This window comes from Tetrao urogallus (assembly GCF_951394365.1).
Source record: "Tetrao urogallus genome assembly, chromosome: 5".
Classification (NCBI taxonomy): domain Eukaryota; kingdom Metazoa; phylum Chordata; class Aves; order Galliformes; family Phasianidae; genus Tetrao; species Tetrao urogallus.
Window position 1 is genome coordinate 5,470,280 of NC_136818.1, and position 20,872 is coordinate 5,491,151.

General features: G+C 40.1%; 1 protein-coding gene across 1 annotated transcript in view; it reads left to right on the plus strand.

The window, feature by feature from the left end:
* Nucleotides 1-1,449: 1,449 nt before the first annotated feature.
* Nucleotides 1,450-20,872, plus strand: part of SLC1A7 (solute carrier family 1 member 7) — a gene marked incomplete at both ends in the record, with an annotated part of 42,907 nt that continues 23,484 nt past the window's right edge. Inside the window, 3 exons of the mRNA XM_079535520.1 lie at nucleotides 1,450-1,590; nucleotides 2,603-2,682; nucleotides 15,314-15,529. Of these exons, the coding sequence (XP_079391646.1) occupies nucleotides 1,450-1,590; nucleotides 2,603-2,682; nucleotides 15,314-15,529 (437 nt within the window). The remainder of the gene's footprint in view (nucleotides 1,591-2,602; nucleotides 2,683-15,313; nucleotides 15,530-20,872) is intronic.

Below are 20,872 nucleotides of genomic sequence, written 5' to 3' on the forward strand. Positions count from 1 at the left end.
GTTGCCCGGTCACTCGCCGTGCGGCGCCGCCCCGCTCCTCCCGCTGCCGCCGCCCGGGCCGGGACTGAGGAGCGCCCGCCCAGCGCAGGGGACTCCGCGGAGCGTAGCCGCGGCCGGGCAGTGAGGGGCTCGGAGGGCCGCCTAAAGGGCGGAGGGTGCCGGCTGCGGCGCTCGGGGTTGCGGTGCTCGAGGTTGCAGTTCCCCTGTTTGTGTGCATTCCGGAACGGCAGCAAACCTGTCTGCCTTGTGTCCGCGCTCAGATGGCAGTATGAGTTCAGTACTTTCTTGCATAAGCATTAATAAAATTTTACATGACTGTGTTGCTTTGTCAGCACTCCACCACGCAGAATCCGTATATTTTTTGTGTTTGGTGTGTGTGTGTCCATATGCCTTGCAGACCATACAGCGTCCTATTCGTGCTTCCAGGAGGACGCTTTGCTGACCCTTGAGCTCACTGTTTGCTCACCCCATTGCTCACACGTGAGCACGTACCTACACACACTGCCTCGCAGTATAAAACAAAGCATTGCAAATACTCAAATGTGTTCTGTGGAGTATTTTCCATAAAAATACTGAACAATCAGTATCTTGGGCTCTGCATAGCATTTCAGTGAGTGCAGCGTGGTGAGCAGTCATGGCTCTGTATTTTTGCTCATAAAAACAGCATTGGTACTGAGTGCAGACACGGTGGAGGAAAGGAAAGCAATCCCCATGGCTTACTCTGATAATCCTCTGAAAGTAAATTGGCCCTACTCTAATCAACAGAGTGGTGGAACAAAAAGTGAAATCTTTTTGCTTGCAGGATAATAGATGCCAAATGCCAGCAGCTTTCCCTTCCGTGTTTCAGCATACTTCTGGTTTCTGATCGATGCGTGGTTCTTATGCTGCACCTTCGTTCTTGTTTTCGTCAGGAAAACAAAAAAATCCAAGCCTGCTTTAATTAATGAAGTCTAGTTTTACCTGGCTTGCCCTGTTGTGATAGTCCTGTTTAAAATGTCACCCACTCTGCCCTGCACAGAAAAACAGCGCGGTAATGTTCCTTCTCTGTGTTGGTGAGCATGACTTCACTGCTCCTTTGTAGGGTGGACAGCCAGACCCCAAACTGGGAAGACCAGAGAATGCTCTGAGCATGTCACTTTGTTTTGAAGCAGTCTTGTTTTAGAAATACTACTGCATTCCGTTCTAATTTTCCAGAGCCCCCTAATCTTCTTGCAGGCTCTTAATGATGTAGTCGATAATAGGATTGTCGGTATTAATTTGGAACAATAATGCCAGCTGCTTGCTTGGTGGCGATTGGCAGAGGGGTGACCTTGCAGGTCAGCTAAGCAGAACTGGAAGTGCTTTGATCTGATCTATACAGAGCGAGGTCTGTTCCTCTCCAGCAAGAGGAGCGAGTGGATTCTCTCTCCATGGGATGCTGATTCCTCTCCAAGGAGCACGGAGGACACCATGGCGGTGGCTTTGGATGCGATCCTCGCTCGGATCAAGGATGTTTGTAAAAGGAACGGTTTGCTCATCCTCTCGGTGTTGTCGGTCACCATTGGCTGTCTCCTTGGGTTCTTCCTCAGGACGAGGCGGCTCTCCCAGCAGGTACGTGTGGCACCACAGAGTGCATCACTGCAGGGAAAATACTTACATAACAAAAGGCACATCAACTTGTGGAACTTCAGGATGGATTTTTCAAGATAAAAAACATGTCTGTGTGCTTGTTCAATTAGTGTAATTTGATTTGTTTGTTAATCTACACACTGCTCCTTGGGGCTTTCACAGTTCTCAGACTATGTGTATGGCAGAGGTTCTGGTCTTTAAGACACTAATAAATCCAGTATAGCCCCACTGTAACAACATGATAATAATAAGCTACATGCATGTTAAAAACAGTATATTTGTTGGATTTTATGTTAGTTTGGAATGTGTACATCTAAAGAAAACGCTGGCAGGTGTCAGGCTCCGTCAGGTGTACGGAGGTACAGATGTTTGTGCTACACTGATGGTATTTTATATTAATAAATATGAGATCTCCCATTTTTAACCAACCATGATATTAAATTCCCTTGGGGATTTCTCCTCCAGTGTACTTCAGCTAAGCTCTTTGCAGGTACTTGTTTCTTACTGCTGTATCCATCTGTCAGTAAACAGGACAACAGGCACTGCTGAATGCTTTGAGTACACAGTGTAAATCTCAATTAAAAATGATGGCACTTAGTAAACACAATACCTTAAAACAGTTCTCTGTTCTGCTGCCCTAACTGCAGTCTGAACACTTTTTGTGTCCAGTCAGTAGCTTCATACACAGCTAGCAAAACACACAAAATGCAGAATAAAAGGATTATTCAGAGCAACCTATTCACAGTAGGGAGGCAGCATATTTCATTTTTGTCTTACTTTACAAAGGAAAAATGCTGTGTGTGTTTTTGTTAAATTAAGACACAGTATGTAATTTAATTAATTTTAAAATAGTCTTTTAAAGCATACAGTCTTTGCCACCTTACCTACTAGAGCTGCAGATTTTACCTGCTTATACCCCTTGACCAACAGCTGTAGCAGGACTCACAAGGGCAGGCTGTCTCAAAACAGTGAGCATCTCTCTGTGTATTTCCAGGAAATCAGTTATTTCCAGTTTCCCGGTGAGTTACTGATGAGGATGCTGAAAATGTTGATTCTCCCCCTGGTTGTCTCAAGGTAAGTGAAGGCAATGCTTGTTCCAATAGCCACTGAAGTTTCCTAAATAGTGCATGAAATCACCACTGTTTTTTAACTGAATAAATGTTGGAGAGCCAGGAACTGCTGCACATTAAGATTTAAAGTAGAGCTATGACCATCTTTTTTAATCAGTAGGAACATTTCTCTAATACTTCATACAGGTACTATAGAAATAGAAGTTAAGTGTTTGGAAAACATTTACCCCGCCATACCAAAAAGTCTACCTTAAATTTAAACAATTGAAATAATGCACCACACAAAGAAGATGAAAAAGCATATTTAGTTTATAATCTTTTGCAGTGCTTTGAGAAATCTGCTGCAGAGTGAGAAATACGGGGAAAAAATACATATGTCCAGTGAGTTACTGATGTATGCCTGACTTCAGGTAGAAGTGAAAGTGGTTTCTTAATACATTAAAGGTGGAAGCTTGAATGGTGCCACCTTGCTGGTGCCAGAGTAAATGATCTAGATCCCAATGCTCAGGATGCTCAACTGGCTGTCTTTGGAAAGCTTTTCTCCCCTTTAAATTTATGTCTTCCAGCTGATTACAGTAACAACCAAACACCAGTAAGATGGACAAAAGCCTTCTCATGTACACAGTGCTGAGAGGAGACATGAAGAGTAGTAAAGCTAACTTTACCTTAACAGATCTTGTAATATTTGGTGTCTTTCCTTGAAGCCTCAGCTTCTGGAACCTAATAGATATGTCAAAAACTCATCTTTCATTTTAAGAGAAAGATGTGTTCCTAGACTTAGATCACTGAGAGTTAAAACACAAATCCAGCACTAATTTTATTCTTAAATGCTACCTTTGCATCTCACTTCCCATGGTTTTTCACAGAATGAAGCCAATTTGTGTCCTTGCATGTCTAACATGGACAAGATGACCATAGACTCATAACTGGTTCTGTCCCACACTGCTAGAAAACATCAATGCATGATAAAAGATTTTTTTGGAGAGATGGAAGGAGAGTTTTCCTAGGAAAACATCAATGTAACATGAGGAAGTGATGTGCTAAGGATAGAAGAGAGTAGAGTTGCATGCCTTCCCTAAAATGTTTTGTTCTTTAGATTCCCTTGTGTGTTTTGATATGCTGGGATGAGAAGCAGCACGGTGCAAAAGAGCTGTCTGACACAGGCTGCAGTTGCTATAGGTTACCTACGGATCTGTCAGCAGGGAATCTCTGAGCCGTACTCAGAATTGATGAATTCAGTTTTTTAAGGAAGGGAGAGAAGTAACTTAAAGAAGAGAACTTAAAAGGGATTAGCTTTTCTTGTAGGACAGCATGAGTCTAACTCCCCCTATACCAAACTAACCCTTTCTGAAATTTCAGGCGGTTCTGCAAACAAAAAATAGTCCAGATGTAGTTACATTCTTGTACATCCATTTTGTTTGTTTGTTTTATGCAGTCCTGAACCACGTGTGTGGTTTAGAAGATTGACAAGACTAGAAAATCTCGCACTTACTGGTCACTAGCTCAAATCCAGTTCATATAGAAGTGGCTGAAAAATTGTGCTGTCCTTGTGACCTGATAGTTAAAATGGGAACTTTGCATGCAGTTTCTCTGAGAAAGGAGAGATACTCAGGAATCTCTGAACTGTATTTATTTTAAAAGTTCGCTCCTGCAGAAGAAATTAGTCAAACATCAGGAGATTGTTTCTTCAGTGTTGTTCCTTAGCTTAGGCACTTACGTCACAGCACCTGGAAGTGCTCTTGTGGCTCTTTCTGATGTTTCCTGTCACCTGTGGTTTTACTTTTTTTTTTTTTTTGGATACACATAAGTCTTGAAAAGCAACTGCCAGTAAAACTAGCCAGCCAGTTTGAGCCCCACGTGAGTTTTTGGGGTTGGCTTGATGTGGGCCTTCATTAAGGATGGAAGTTGATATTATTTCAGTTATCTGGTTACATAACAAGCTTTATAGCATCATACAATGCTCTAAAAGAAGTATATTTTGCTTGTTTCCCATCCTTTGCTCATAGTTTTAGCCCTGCTCATCCCTGTAAGCTCGTGATGTACAGAATTTGCTGTGGTGAGAACAGGTAGCTGCATAGCAATAGCTACACAAACAACATAAAGAAAGATAAATAGTTTGACAGAGTTTATATCTGCCCTAGGAATATTTGCTACAACATCGGATTTTAGACCCTGCAGTTAGCAGATGCACAGTGTTTCTTACAGGTATAAACAAACACAGGATACTATTTTTAATACTGGAAATGGGAAAAACAAGAGAGCTGAGAGAGAGTAGAAGCCAAGCATGAATTCACGGTTGAACACATAACGCTGTCTTAGACTGAACAAAGCTGAAAGATCATCTTCAGACCCGAAGTTCTCTGATTCTTTTTGGGACAGAGGCCTCGATTCTCTTCTGCTGATTACTGCAGTGCAAATAGTGTGTTTTCTCTTGTATATCCAGAAGGTTTCAGCAAATATCTCAGGTTTTCAAACAGGCACACGCATTCACAGCAGTGACAGAGGTGGATCTCAGCGCATCCTGCCCAGAGTGCTCTGATATGTTTAAAAAAGCATGGGTCTTTAGCTATGATCTGCTGATGAGCTGGTTTATTAACCAGCCTTGTCTCCAGATAATGAATTTCCTCACTTCAGCCAGGAGATGGCTCTGTCTGGAAGAGCCAGGAACCACGAGCTGTTAGTGGAGTGTTTGCAGCCGCTCCAGTGCAGTAGTAGCACATCTGGAGGCCTTTGAGGCTTTTCCTAGGAGTGTTACCTACCAGAAAATCTCTTGCTCAATATAGTCAACAAAAACTCTTCCCCCCCCCCCCTCAGCTTCCCTTCCCCCCACATCTATCCTTCACCTGCAGTATTGCTTTCAGGACAAATTGAATATCAGAAATATTTGCTTATCACTTCAGTTTCTCAAGTTTTGAGTGCTCGAAATTTAAATCTAATGCCAATGTCTTTGTACTCTACACTAAACAAAGACTGAGAAAGAAACAAACACCCATTTTTCCCATCAACAGCATCTTCAATTTGCTAAAGCAAACACTCCCAGTGCCAGCAGTGGCCGGCACAGGGGCTGGCTGTGTGCAGGTCTGGCACTCTGACCATCACAGTGCAATAACTCACGTGGTGCCACTCCCTGCTGAGCATCTCTGCCCTTGTGCCCAGGGTCTGGGGAAGGCAGGCTTAGGAAGACCAAGGCTTGCAGCCTGTGGGTAGTATGTCCAGATAACACTAGAAGTGAACAGATTATTTTTTTCCCTATATTCAGATGTATAGTTTCACAGGCCTTACAGGAACTTAATCATCTTGTTCTGATCTCAGAATAATTATTAGATTTTAAATTTATTTAACAATAACCATTTTTTTTTATAATTAAGAAACATTGTGTAGCAGAGATTTGATCCTTTTTTTTTGTGCAGAATTGATTAAGGAAAGATTGTTCCCTTTATAGTCACACCTAAATAACTAATTTGACCTGGATTTTTTAGAAAAAGTAAAGCTCTGTCCTGTAAGTGTACTGTTCCTAATTCAAGCAGATGTATGCTAATAAAAATTACATTTATTTAAAGGTTCATTTAGGGGTAGTAATAAATGTTTGATACTTTTGGGGTTTTGTTGGTTGAATTAAATATGATATGCTAAATATAGAACTGTCTGTCTTTAAGGGGATTCCTGTCCATAATGCCATCAGTTCTGGTAATCCCTTATCCTTCTGCTCAGATTCCTGAGTGGGTCATTTACTTAGGAAATTACTCCATCATAGTATTCTTTTACCCATATGTATATGTGTAGATATATATATATATATATATATGATTTTTTTTTCCAGTTATTTGATTAGGGGAAACCACTGGCATTTTAACATCCCACTAATGAAAAATATTGCTCTTACTGATTTATGGAATTCTGTTCTTGTTCAGCTCTACTGCTCCATACCGGAACCTGTTAGCTATACTTGAAGAGCTGACAACTGTGTGGATGGACTTTGTGAGATGTGGAGACGCGCTGGGTGCAGGCAGATGTGAGCTCACTCGGCCCATGAGCCAAGCAGACCTGCACCAGCTCTGAGCCGGAAGCCACAGAGCCGCGTCAGCGTGGCTTTGCTCCCAGGCCTGTGTGTGAAGAGCTGTTGTGGCTCCATGGCTTCCGGACCGGTCTTGGCAGCTCAGGCTGAAAACAGAGCGTGTCCACGTCTGTCTGCAGTTGCCTGGGTAGATGTACCCTAAATAACTTCTTGCAACAGAATATTCTCTGAGAGTTTAGGGTTTAGTGATGCTGTGAGACAGGCTGGGGGCTTGGGAAACTTGTGCTGTGCACTGTTTTGCTTGCTGTTATCTGAAGATGAAACTGATAATACACCACAGACTGGAATTTGTCTGTTTTACTACTTAAGTTTACGGTTTGCTCGGGATGAAAAATTTGACCTGATCACTCAGAGGCTGGAACTGAATTTTGCAATCTGAAATTTCTACCATGAATATGAATCTGTGACTGATATAGCCAACATCATGTCCATTCATAAGGGAGATACAAATCTCTACAAGGTGATGAAATTATCTCTCTTTTTTTTTTTTTTTTTTAATCTATCATTAAATTTAAACCAAAAAGCTAGCTAAAATTCATTCACACAAAAGTACTGGTTTGGTATGAATGATAGTATGGTCAGTGCTATTTCTTTTAATCCTTTCTTGGAACTGAAAATTGAACAGGAAAGGATAGACAATATGAACTTCTGGTCCATTCTGGTTTGGGTCTTCTCTGCTGTGTATGAGTTAAACTATTGCCTCTAATCATTCTTTGTTAAATATCAGTCACTGTTGCTGTGTTTAGGCAGTGGCCAAGCTGGGCTCTGGGGCTTAATGAAGTGCAATAGAAAAATACTGGCACTCAGGAACAGGACTACCCAGCAGAAGAGAAGGAACATTCTGTTGGGTTAGTGTGGGAAAATCTGGGAATACTTGAATGGTAACATAAAGCATGTATATCATCCCATTTCTGAATCACCTGTTGTGTGTATCACTGTAATAGAAATAACAACACTCATAAATTTCACCCTGGTGAGAATAAGGTGTTAACCCTTTCCTAGGATATGTTATCTGCAGTTTTACTGTGGAGAGAATTAATCTAGAGACGAGAGTTTTAAGGAGAAAACTTAAGGAAATAAATGTGTAAAGTTTTCAAATGAGAAGCAGAACTGTACTTGAATGAAAGTGAATGGGAAGTTCTACTCAAAGGTAAGAATTGATCAGAGAGGAAGCTCACCAAACACCAGTAACTACTTTAAATTACCCATGTCTCTATTGCATTGCAGAACTGATCACAGGTCACCCCAAAAGTTCTCCAGATGGTGCTGTAAGGTTTAAGCATGAGCTTGTAGAGGAAAATTTGATTCTACCTTCTTAGGAGACCTTGTGAATCCTCTCTCCATGCCTCAGATATTTTCAGAGGTTTCAGTACATTATAAACTAACATTTTCTTGTAGCTACATGTGTTTAGAGATATCATATTTAGTAGTCAGATCCAATAGAATCATTGAATCATAGAATCACTAAGGTTGGAAAAGACCTTAAAGATTAAGTCCAACCGCCACCCAACCATGCCCCCCTAACTCTAACAACCCTCCACTAAATCACGTCCCTGAGCACCACATCCAGACGGTTTTTAAACACATCCAGGGATGGTGGTCTTCTGCTGTTTTTTTTTTTAACTGGCATAAACTGTTTTCAGTGAAAAATGACATACGGCAGAGTTTTTCATGTCATAATGACAAAGTTGGACCAGTTCCATACAAATTATTTAGGCAGTATCAGTAGGGATGTAACGATGTGCAGCAGACATCTGGAGTCACAAAGTGAATGAGTGTGGAGAGCACTGATAGATTTTACAAATGGGATTCAAATAGTTTGTGACCAGAATTCTTCTGCAGTCTTCTTAGTATGAAATAGTTTATGTCTTGCAAAGAAATGGCAGTGACATGTGAAGTTTGAGGAGCTGGCTGAAATCCTTCTGTTTCCTTAGGATAGAGCCATGTGTGAACAATAAACAGTTGAATAAATCTGACTTTTTTATAATTGGAATTTGTATTCCAAATCCTTCTGGTGTTTTCTTAATCTAAAAATAGTTGAAAGAACTGTCTGAGCAGAAAATCAAGTATCATTGAGTTTCTTGGCTCTTTCCCTAGATGGAAGCTTCACATCCATACTTAACAGATAATTTATTTTTATTTGCATCCCAACTTCTGAATTTAGGAAATATTTTATCAGAACAGCTAAAGTCAACCTGCCGGCCTGAATTCTGCGTGTGCTGTAATATATTGTCTCAGGTCTTCTTCGTCAGTCAGTGATCAAAAGTTGCTCTTTGTTCCTTCTAGCATTCACAGATTGTCACTTTGGCTTCATGTGTTGGATTACTGGAGAGGAAGTAGTTGCAGAACAGCCATTGGACATTGATGTTCATTGTGTGCTGAGCAAAGTCCTGCCTGTTCTGCATTAGTTTGTAAGAACAGATTCCCTGTAGCACACTAATAAAGTACAGTACATTATTTGATTTCCTGCTCAAAAAAATGGATGTCATGATTAGCTAGAAATGTAGATTTATTAGTTTCAGTTTCTTTTCTTGAAGCCTAGCAGTATAATTAAACATAGTTACTGCAAATAGCATATTGCAGACAGCTTGATTTTCTGACATCTTTATTTGCTTTTTGAAGACAGAGGGCAAGATTTTCTATCATGCTTGACACCTTTGAGATGCCACTGTCTTTAGCAAAATAGCTACCAGTGACAAAACATGCCTGGACATTTTCCTCCTCTGGGGAACATGCTTTAGGTCCCAAAGGTCCCTTACAACTCCTATGATTCTGCGATAGTGTGATTCTGTGATTCTTGTGTGACATGTATACAGGTAGAGACTGACAGATGTGCCAACTAGTGTGTTTGTGCATGTCTGAACAGGAGGCGTTTTTTCCTGTGCAGTGTGATATAACATCTGGAGATAAAAAACGGATGTCACTTTAAGTAAAAGAAGACCATGCAGGTAAAGCAGAAATGGCTTCAATCTTCCCACCAGTACCACTGTCTCTGTGGTGTATGTTGTCAGCAGCAGACATGTCTGTCACAGTCATAGCAGCACCTAGCTCTGTTGGTATTCCATCATGTTAGAAAAAGGGAAGAATATCCTGGAAAGAAAAAGTCATTCTGATCCCTGCTACTAAAATCATTTCGACTTTACTGGAGACTAAGAGCACAATCAAGCATCAAACTGTAGGAACAATCAGAGAAGGCTCCTTATTTCTTTCTCTCATTACTGTGAAGTGTCTTATTTTCATTGTTGCAAGATGTTTCTCTATAAATGGTACCTCCATGGAAATGAAGCAGCCCGGTCACCAATGAGGGAAGTGTGGATGGTCCATGACAGTACAGAGATAGCTTCAGGCTTCCAATTTCCACTACAAATTATTTGTCTTTAAATAAGTGCCTTAATTTTGCTGTTTCCTTGTCTGTAGAAGATAAATAGTGCCTTCCTGTATGATAGATTTTTATATTAGTGAAGCATTTTAAGATGAGTAAATGGCTTGAGCTGTGGAAATGGAGATTATTACCATGTTGAAAGTTAAAGGCACTGACCTTGACAAAAAGCTACAAGACAGCCTGCCTGCCCAATGGAGCAGCATTAGTGGAGCCTGCACTTCACTTTCATGATGCTTGACTGTAATATAATCCCCTCTAATGTAGCTGTTAGAGGAGCTTCCCAGCCTCACTGGGAGAATTTGCTTAGCCAAGTCTTTTCTATGGCATGCAATTACAAAATGAGAATGGGAGAGTGGGAATGGGATGAATGAAAACAAACATGATTGTAGGACCAACTGCTTGTGTTTAATACTTGACCATTACTTCTTGACAGGATTAATGTCTTTCTAATCACACTAATCCTTTCTGATAACTTCATCCATAATCCATCTATTTCAAAGCAATATCCAGATGGCTTCTGGTGGCGAGGAAGACAAAATAAACAAGCAGAATGGAGTCTTTACTGCAGCTCCTTGTATTTCCCATTTCTGGGGACAGTTTTTGGTCTGGATGGAAGTAAAAAAATTGCTTTTTATCAGAAGGCAACAGATAAAAAAAGAAGAGAATGGCAGAGAGAATAGAAAGTTCTGTTTTTGTACGTAAATAAAATACTTCATAAATACTCTGATGCTTATCAGTGACGACCAGAAAAAGCCTAGAGATGCTCACAAGAGTTTAGCTAATTGTTTGCAGGGGCTAATTAGATTTCCGAGATATTGAAAGAATTCCCTTCCTCATTATTTAAAGCCTGCTAGAATAATTTTTGGTATTTTACACAGATTTCTCTCCAAGCAGACATGAAACATAGTATTTAATAGTTACATTTGCTTGTACTGTTACCAATGTTTAAAACAATATAGTAACTGACCTTGTGTTTTTATTTAGTCACATTTAGAATAATTTCTGGAGGTACAGACATCTTCCTTTTCCCTTCGAGTTTCCCTCTAAGAGCTTCATCTAAGTTTCACTGGATCTTCCACTGATCCTCCTCACTGTTCTCCCTCAACAAAGATCCAATAAAGACATGATTTATTGTAACATTTCATAAATCATATGGAGACTTTTCCCCCAAAGTAAACAAAATTTAATCAAGCCATTCTGGAGAAAAGAAAGTACCTGTTTTGTTGTTTATTTGAGCTTTTTTACTAACAGCAAAAAATTAAACAATTGAAGTCTTAAAGAAATAATTAAGCCTTAAATATCAACCCCACTAAAATGCTGCAAGTAAATAAATTTTTTTAATGGTTTTCAACATCCAGCTTCTGAACAAACTGCTACCATCTTATTCATTGCCTTCCTGACTCTTTCTCCAATAAAAATGAAAGTAGTTGGGAGAGGAGATTAGACAGATTTGGCTGAATGGAAACAACTTATTTACTGAAAACAAAGCAGAGTAGATTTAGAATTGCCCAAGTCTTAGTTAAATAAATAAATAAATAAGTAAATAAACAAAACAAAACAAACTGGACATTTTTTACTTGTTAAGAAAAGAAGTATAAAATTTAAAGAAGAATCTCTTCCTGCACATACCATGAAGCATCAGTTTTATATCACAAAGAGATCTGAAGGTTATTAAACACAACTTTGAAGAGGCTTGAAAGCCACAGAAATCCAAGGACCGTAGGGCAGATATGTACACAGATATATAGGACATAGAACAAATCTGGAGGTTATTGTTCTAAATTGTGCGTAATCTCTGAGCATACACAACTTCATCCAGGACCTGCTGGACGAACAAGATCATAGAATAAAACAGCAGACTCTTCTAGTCAGCAGAAAAAAGAACAACACAGAAGGATCATTTTCACATGTAGCTGGAACAACCTACGCAGCAAATAAAGAGGTCGTGGGGCTGTTTCGTTTGTTTTGATGCCTGTTATTACATCCAGTACCAGATGTTTCAAAGCAAGGTGCAAAAAAACCTTTTAAATCATAGAAATCAGATTTCACTTACACCCTGCTCTACGAGGTTTAATATTTCATCCAAAACTAATTCAAATGTATTTTGGAGGCCTTAAACTTGACATTGTATTTTTTTCAATACAAACTAAGAAATGGTCCCTAAATATGAAATTGTAAGAACTTTTTTTTCTTGTTTTGTTTTTTGGCCAGACTGATTAAATGAGTGAGAAATCTTGTAATTATTCAGAAAAGCTGCAGGTTGGTTTTTATTGTGTTATTCCTTTCTTGTCTACTTGGCAGTCATATTATGGAAGCTATGCATGAAGCATATTTGTAGAAGCTACTTAAATACATGGGAAGTCAGGCGATTTTAACCTATAAATCAAAACTCTGCCCTGCTATTCCAAGCCTAATCAGATTCTCAGGATTTATAAGAATTTAAAGTATCCTGGTTTTCACTCATTTGTGTTTCTTAAGAGTCTGGTTCGGAAGGGCACAGAAACATCTTTGTTCAGTCATAGAAGATGCTTGGGTTGCTGTTGGCAAGGGTAGCAATATAGCCAAGAGTGTCTAATGACCATTAGTTTTAAAGGTAAAACCTGAACATGACCAGTGATCGTAGGAAGCTACTCCTTCCGAATTCCTTATTCCATACAATAACTGTGATGTCTGCTAATCTTGGTGCCTTCTGTTCTGTTACTTCTGACATCAAATGTATGAAGTCACATGAAAAGCTTAATGAGTGACTACAGTCTCTGACTATTTACAGACATTTCTTCCTGAAAATTAGTCTGAGCAATTGCTTAAAATGTTCACTGATGCTCCACAGCCTTCCTAAAACTGCTTCCACTGGTTCCTTCTTCAAACTGAACTTTGCAGGCCATGAATAACACGCAGCTTTATTTGAACCCAGACTTTGATTCATGCTTCATCACACCACAGTTTCTCCTGTTGCATCTCCATAGTTAATTACTTTTGAGAACTTTCTCATCACAGCATGAAGCAAGCATGACTTTATCTGGTGACAGGATAATCTCATTACAGATGATGATCTTGTTAATGAATATCCCCAAGACAGAGCAATCTCATTATTAGCCCCCTCAGGATTTGCCACCTACGAGCCAATGTCTGATTAGATTCTAGCTGCACATCATTCCCCAGATCTAACTGTAAAATGGCCGAGGCTGAGGTGGCACCCCCAAATGCACATGACCCACTGAAGTGCTTAATGAGGAGGTTTTGCCTTCAGTTCTCCTGGACACGCTTCTCAGGTGAATAGTCATGACGGCTCAAGCACCGTGTGCAGCAGAGTTATCTCCCACTGCTCTGCAGAGCAAACACAACACAGGTGACATCAAGGACTGTCTTTCCCACAGAGATAATGGCTTCAGGACAGCACCAGAAAAAAACCTGTACTCCTTCTCCCCTCTGTGGCATCCTACCCAATAGTTGCAGATCTGCTTGGTCAAGGCTTTCGTACCACTTATGTCAGTTTCCCCGCATAATATACCTATGATGAACACTTAAAATAATTACTGTGGAAAACATCCAGCTAGTTTATTCTGAGACACGTACAGCATTTAAATCAGTGCTTTAGAATATCGAGTCTTCCAAGGAAGTATCATTGCTGCTACTGTTTTTCATCTTTAGTATGTAGTGTTGTGTTTGTAAACAAAGCTTCACAGGCAAAAAGAAAGGTGGAATTTTTATCAAAATGTTCAAAGAGAAGGAAGAAAATGGCTACAGAAGTGAGAGAGATCAAGATGGTCATTTTCTAAATGATCGTATCACAGTGCAGGCAGCATTTTGCCTTGCTCCTGTAGCATTAACAAAAACTGTCCTACATGAGAGAGTGGCGATGCAGAAAAGCAATGCATTTTCTTAATTAATCTAGTGGAGAGCAGGAACCTGAGCACTAAACCCCATCCATTTGATTTCATTAAATGTACTATAAAGGTTAAGCTGCACTTTAGTATTGGCTCTAGACAACCTCAATGAGTAGAGTAAGGTCAAGAAGGTCTCATTCAAGGAGATGCAGCTTAGTACATCACTATTTATCAGGAAAAGCTTGATAATCTGTTCCGCCTTTATGATAAATCTAGGCAGCGGGGTCACATCAAATAGTAAATGTAATATTTTATTTCAACTTTAGTTTTCCAGAGATGCATGTTCAGAAGAGTTTACATCAGATTATTCAAAGCTAAATCTTAATTTAAAGCCCCAGGCAACACAGGTGTGATTGGAAACTCACATCTCAGTCTCTGATTACTGGGAAGCAGTAGCAGGGTCTATGCTGGAGCAGCAAGGGCAAGTTCAGGCATCAAGCAGAGCCTTAATTTGCCTGTAAAAGAGGGTTAGTGGGGGTGAAACTACATGGCAGATAGTTACATAGCATGGCAGAGAGTTACATAGCATGGCAGAGACAAGCTTTGTGAGGCCTCTGACCATCTGCTGGCAGTTGTGGGAAGAGCCAAAGGGGAAATAAGAGGTTGAGATCACCACAGCATTTTCTTGAGATGCTTCACTGGCTCACAAAGGAGTCTCATCTGCTTACAGTGCAGTTACAGAGCCTGTCTGTTCCCCAGCACGACCCCTACTGAAGCAAAAATCTATTGTGGTGTGTATGGGTTTAGAAAAAAGGAAAAGGGGTTTTTGTTGTTCTTTTAGGTGAAAAATGCACCGTATGTCAAACTTGCCCCTAAGTATTTTTAACTTTGAAGTTATGGTCTTTCTTCACATGGGAAGGAATGAAAGGGCTGATCAGATTTCTTTCACAGGTCCCTTCCAATCACTTATTCTACAGTTCTGTGAAGTTATGTGTAGGCTTTCATGCCTAAGTTTGACTGACTGATTATTGCTATGACTCCTGTGAACTGGGCCATCAAACATAAGGTTGTGTAAAACTGTCCCTCAATCTTCAGGGAGCAGTCAGTAGGATTTGGTTGCCATGTGTGCAGCCTGAGCTTGCAAGTTCCTTCAGGAAACCAGTATCTCATATGGCACAAAGGAAACATCTTTTAAGATGCGCAGGCTACAGCTTTGTATTACTGCAAGCTTCCAAAAGCACTGATATGAAGGCGATCTCGTAAGATGCAAATGGAATAATAGGAAATTAGGCTTTCTGTTGCACTGATGTTATGCATAAGGTGCCATGTATTTTGTGTTTTCTTTTCACAGCTTAATGTCTGGGCTAGCAGCCCTGGATGCCAAGACTTCCAGTCGATTGGGTATCATAACCGTCACTTATTACCTGTGGACAACATTTGTGGCTGTGATTGTGGGAATAATTATGGTCTCCATCATTCATCCTGGTGGGGCCGCACAGAAGGAGAGCACTGAGGAGGGTGGAAAGCCCATCATGAGCTCTGCAGATGCACTGCTGGACTTAATCCGGTAACTACATTCATTCTTCCTGGTTTCTGGAGACAGTGTTTTGTACATAAATGCCTGAGGAGGAGCTGTGGCCTGAGGACAAGGTCTTAAACCTTAAAGTCTTCACAGTTTTGCACAGACATCAACTATGACAGGACTATGAGCCGCTCACTCCCTTTTCGCTGTGCTAAAAACCATCCACAGCTGCACTCTCTTTCTACCCTGAGTCTACACTGATGGTTTTTATTCTTCCACTACAGAAATAACCACATTCACTAAATAAATAAATAATAACACAACTGTGGGGAGTGGGCTTTCAGCCTAGATAAACATTACGGGTGAAATCCTGGCTCTGCTGAAGTCAATTGCAAGACTCCTAAATATCTGTGTGGAAGTCTGGATTAAATGTAATGATGTATCGGCTGGTTTGAGCTGGAAAAGCTGATCCTTCAGCTCAGTGATAAATCACTTCCATTCACAGCTGGAGACCATCTTTTCAGGCCCAGATTGGCTTATCTTCTCAATTCATTCATTTCCTCTCAATGTATCGGTTGCACATGTGCACAGAAGTTTGCACAGGAAGCATCTGGTATTCTTCAAAAAAAGAAGAATGCTAAGTGTACAAGTGGAGTGCATGAATCTTGGCATGGTGATACACATATTCGCCCTCACTTATTTCAGATATGAAGCCACTTTGAAATGATGACATGTATTATTATTTCTTGTGATGTTATATATGACATTGTCAGGTTTGGAGTTTTTGGCAGAGAGGAAGGATGTTGCTGGAAACAGAGGAAGGATGTTGCTAGAAATTGAATTTCTGGAATTTTTGGGTGAGGATTCTGCTTTTAGGAATGGTTTTAATCAGAAATAAAGCAAAACTACTGCAGAGCCTCATCATCATTCTAAACACCTGTAACATTAATCAATGTTCACATTTCTAGAGTACTGATGGTATATGGAGGAATCTGGTGATAGCACAATGTAGCATGTATACAGTATTATTTTGCAGGTGATGCTTCCCCCACGTATTTGTTATGTTAAAAAACAGTAACAAAACCTCCAGTGTCTGTGACACAATGAGGACACTACCACACGATTCTGAAACGGCTCTAAACCTCACATCATCCAGGACAAATGTAATCTGATTGACATATTGAATTTACTGCCTCAGAAAATGTACCCACAAGTCAGCCATTTTAAGTCTCAACAGAAGTATTTGAAAAGGTTCCATTCAAAAGTGAACTTCCAGAGATGGGGGATGTGATCTGTGGATGTGAATCTGCCCCTGCTGACATTCTCCTGAATTCAGCTTAGACAGAAAGGCCACTGAATGCAGCATAATACACACAGTTTTAGCCATTGCACTGAAAATCTTCAGTGCTGTTGTGGACTTAAGTATCTGAGTTATTGTTTTACTCTGATCTAGCTTTAAATCAAACCCATTTTCCATCTCTGGAAGATACCCTTCAACCAGCTAGTTTGCTTTCATGCCTGTGCAGGAGTCTCCCCTTCCACAACTTGCCTGTCTTCTTTGGCGTTGTGCAAGGATCTAGGCTGAGCACAAATAATTCAGATGGTCATTTTCAGTCTGAAGCTTTGCAGGAGGTGCAGTTCTAAAGAACTGTCTAAAAGAACTCCCTTCTAAAGTTCTCTCTCTAGTTCTCTCTAGCTGCCCCTTTACTACTGAGCTGAGACAGATATACAAATCTGCCTTAATTATAGTCAAGATTTCTGGTACGAGCTCATGAAATCCTATTTTCATCCATATTTAAAGATACAAATCCTCAGGCTAAGGATCATCATCTTGTTCTCTTTAAAGCTTCAAAACACCTGGTGCCTTATGAATTTTAATGTATTAACTCTCATGATGTGATTGCTTCTGTGAGGTAGGGAAGAGGCATCTTCCTTTCCTACAGCTGGAGAACTGAGATATATGGGAAAAAATACCTCACTGAGGATCGTTCAGAAAATAGAGTATTTCCCAGGGGAAATATTCCCAGCTTCTATGAGAGCTAGCAGTGTCATGTTCTAGGAATGTGGTTTTGGGGCATCTCAATGGAAATAATAGCAGTGAATCAACACAGACTTTTGCCTTTCTTTCTTCCATGTGAATTATTGAAATTAACTCTATACTTTTTTTCCAAATATAAGAAAAAGTGAATATTTAGTGGCCTTTTTTCAGTTAGGAAATGAAGGAGAAAGTGTTTAAAGGGACAGAAAAAGGAGTTACAAGAATAACTTCCAATTGAAAATATTCTGTGTGTTTTCTTCGAGAACTTATGTCCACCTTACAAATAGAAGAGAAAATGCATAGAGCTTGGGGGCAAATGTTTGTAAAACAAGATCTGTTACACAGGACTGCACTATTTACAATGGCAGTTACTATTTCCACCACGCTCAGTTGTCATTCTCATATACCTTAAATTTATGTGGGTGAATTTCATTGCCACTTAAATCATGCTGTTTGCATTTGTCATCAATGGAATCAAATTTTGGCTGATGAGATAAAGACAAATGATTAAACACTACAAACATCCACTTGTGGAAACAAATCCAAGCCAAACTGGAGGTTCACCTTCCTGTTTTATACACAGCTTACCATGTGTGCAAATGGGCACCACAAAACAATACTGTGAGCCAGTTGAGCTCAAAAGCTCCAAACAAAACAACTCAGTGAATACAGACAGGATCAAATCATGCCTTAACACGAGTTCATACGCTATTTACTGGAAGGATAAATCAGAGCAGGTCTTACCACTGGTTATTCAGGACTGCATCCAGTTTAATAGACTTTGAAACAGGTACCTGGAGACTGAGTCAGACTTGCTCACTTTAACTGAAAGTGGTTTTTCTTTGTTTTGATTTGTGCTGTTGGGTTGTGTAGTTGGTTTTTTTGTTGTTGTTTGTGTTGTTTGTTTTAAATATGCCATTAATAGAATATAAGCACAGTAGAGGATTTATATTTTCATGGGAATCCCAAGCACTGTTAAAATAATTTCCTTTCTCTCTTCTCAAGCCTATTTTATTTTGTATAGAAATTCCATGTCTTCAAAACAGGGCAGGAGAAGTTCGATATCTGCTGTAGTTAGAAAGAAGTCCAGGCTGCAAAACCAAGAATCACACTTAAAGAAGTTTACAGCTGAAGACTGAATTGTATATGCAGGCAGTAATTTAAGAGTGCCTTAGAAGACTCAGAGTTTACACTATTAAATAACTTTTTTTTTTAATAGCTTTGACCTACATTCCAGTATCTTTTACCAAAAGGCACTGTGTACCTATGGTAGAAATATTCGTCTGTCTCCTATGGCAAACTAGCATTTTTTAATCATTTCAGTTTTCCAGATTTCTTTTATCTCACAGAAGAAGCCTGATGCCAGCACTGTTCACCACTGTGTGTGAGCAGATGTTCTCTTCTAGTTAGTTTTTAAGAAGTTCAAGCTGCTCAGAAGCCTGAAGTGCTCTGAAGTCCCTAAATGTATGGTACCTATTTGTCATAAAAGGAAAGCAACATGGAAAAAAGATAATTCCAGGATGAAAATGATGCTGGGAAGAGGGACTTTGAAGCAGACAACACGTGGGAGCCATGAGTTAAAACTGCATTAGGAAAGCTTCAGAACCAAAAAGGAATAAATTACTCATCCTCCTGAAAATTGGCCCAGACATCTTCTGAAATGAAGAAACACTTTCTATTAGATAAATTTGCTTTCCTGAAACCATAGTGCAAATGCGCTGGGCCTGTCATGCTACTTTTTACATGACTTCACCTTTTCAAGATTCCTATAGATGTGGTGTATTTGTGCTTTCACCCCAAAGAATGAGCCTTTCAGAAAGTCATAGCACTGTTAAAGCTGTGCCAGAACCTTATCTTTCAGAAGAAGCAAGAGAAGGGGGTTCACCCTCCTGATCCCTTACTGGAACTGAAATGCTGTGCAGCGGCATCACCTCAGGACATGTAAAATGTCTAAGTGTTTGACAAACTGATTCCATATTAGTTCGGCCTTGATATGCAAAAAGACAAACACGACACAATGCCTGAGTTCTGATTAGTGATTTTTGCATTCCACTAGCATCTTTTTATCATAATAATAGTACTTCAAGGCTTTTATTTTGCAAAAGCATGCTCAGTGCTTTTAGCCAAGGTAGTGAGATTGATACAAAGGACAGGCTTCCTAGCAAGGTGGTTGTTGGCACAGTGTGCAAGAGGCAGTTGGATAATGCCCTTCATAACGTGCTTCAACTTTTGGTTAGCCGTGAAGCGGTCAGGCAGCTGGACTCGATGGTCTTTGTAGGCATTTTCCAACGGAACCATTCTATTTTCTTCCATTCCGTCCAAATGAGATGATTATTTATGTGCAGTCTGCAACTTTCCATGGACCCTGAGATAGGTCTCTTGTTCAGACTTGCTGCAATAAATTTTGCCCTTGATTTTAGGTGTGCAAACCCTGATGAAGCCCACTGACACCAGCAGGAAGCTATTTCAGATGTATTCCTATACAACTGAGGACAGGATTTGTGGCTCATGTGGTACAGTAACAGTAGTCAGGAGTCTACACAGCTGATGATGGAAGTCACACACAGGAGAGTAAACACAAAGGAATCTTTGAGGTTAAGGGAATGTCACTGAGAAAGAAGAGACACCTGACTTCAGATTATAGTAAACAGGAACCACAGTGCTGTTCAGTCTTCTGCTATGAATACCGGAAACTTTGTAGTCCTCTCATCAGGCTACTCAGACTCCATTTTTAATGTCTCCATACCTTTGCTGTACTGAATACTACCAAAAACCCACTCTTAAAACAATGTTCTTGCAAAGCTACATTAGTTCAAATGTGAGAAATACAGTACAGAGAGCAGTGTCCAAAGCTGCTTTATGCCCAACACAAATATAGGCCAGTAAAATATTACCAGGACACATATGTTGCAAAAGCACCCAGTCAGGTGGCTTTAATTCTGCAGCGTGGGAGACTGCAGCCAAAGACTGTCTGGTGTGGCAGGGATTAGGTACTGATAACATCAAAGTCTGAGAGCAAAACCAGATTGCTGCTGCAGAGCACTGAGTGCCCCAGAGGGAATGGGTGTTCTGAATCAAGGAAACATCTGCTGTACCTGTGGCTGCTGGCCTAACTTCTTTAAAAAGATCTGCAAAAACCGAGCGCTTTGAATCAACAGATGATGTGGTCAGGACTCCAAATGAATATTTCAGACATTCAGTAGTATAATTATAACCAGAATTTGGCCTTTTACTTGTAATAGAAGTTATCCAGGAGCCATCAAACTGTCTATTCCAATAGTTGTATACTTGTGTTTCATGGACAGCTTGGATAAAGGCACGAGCAAGAAAATAGTCTAGCAGTGCTGATA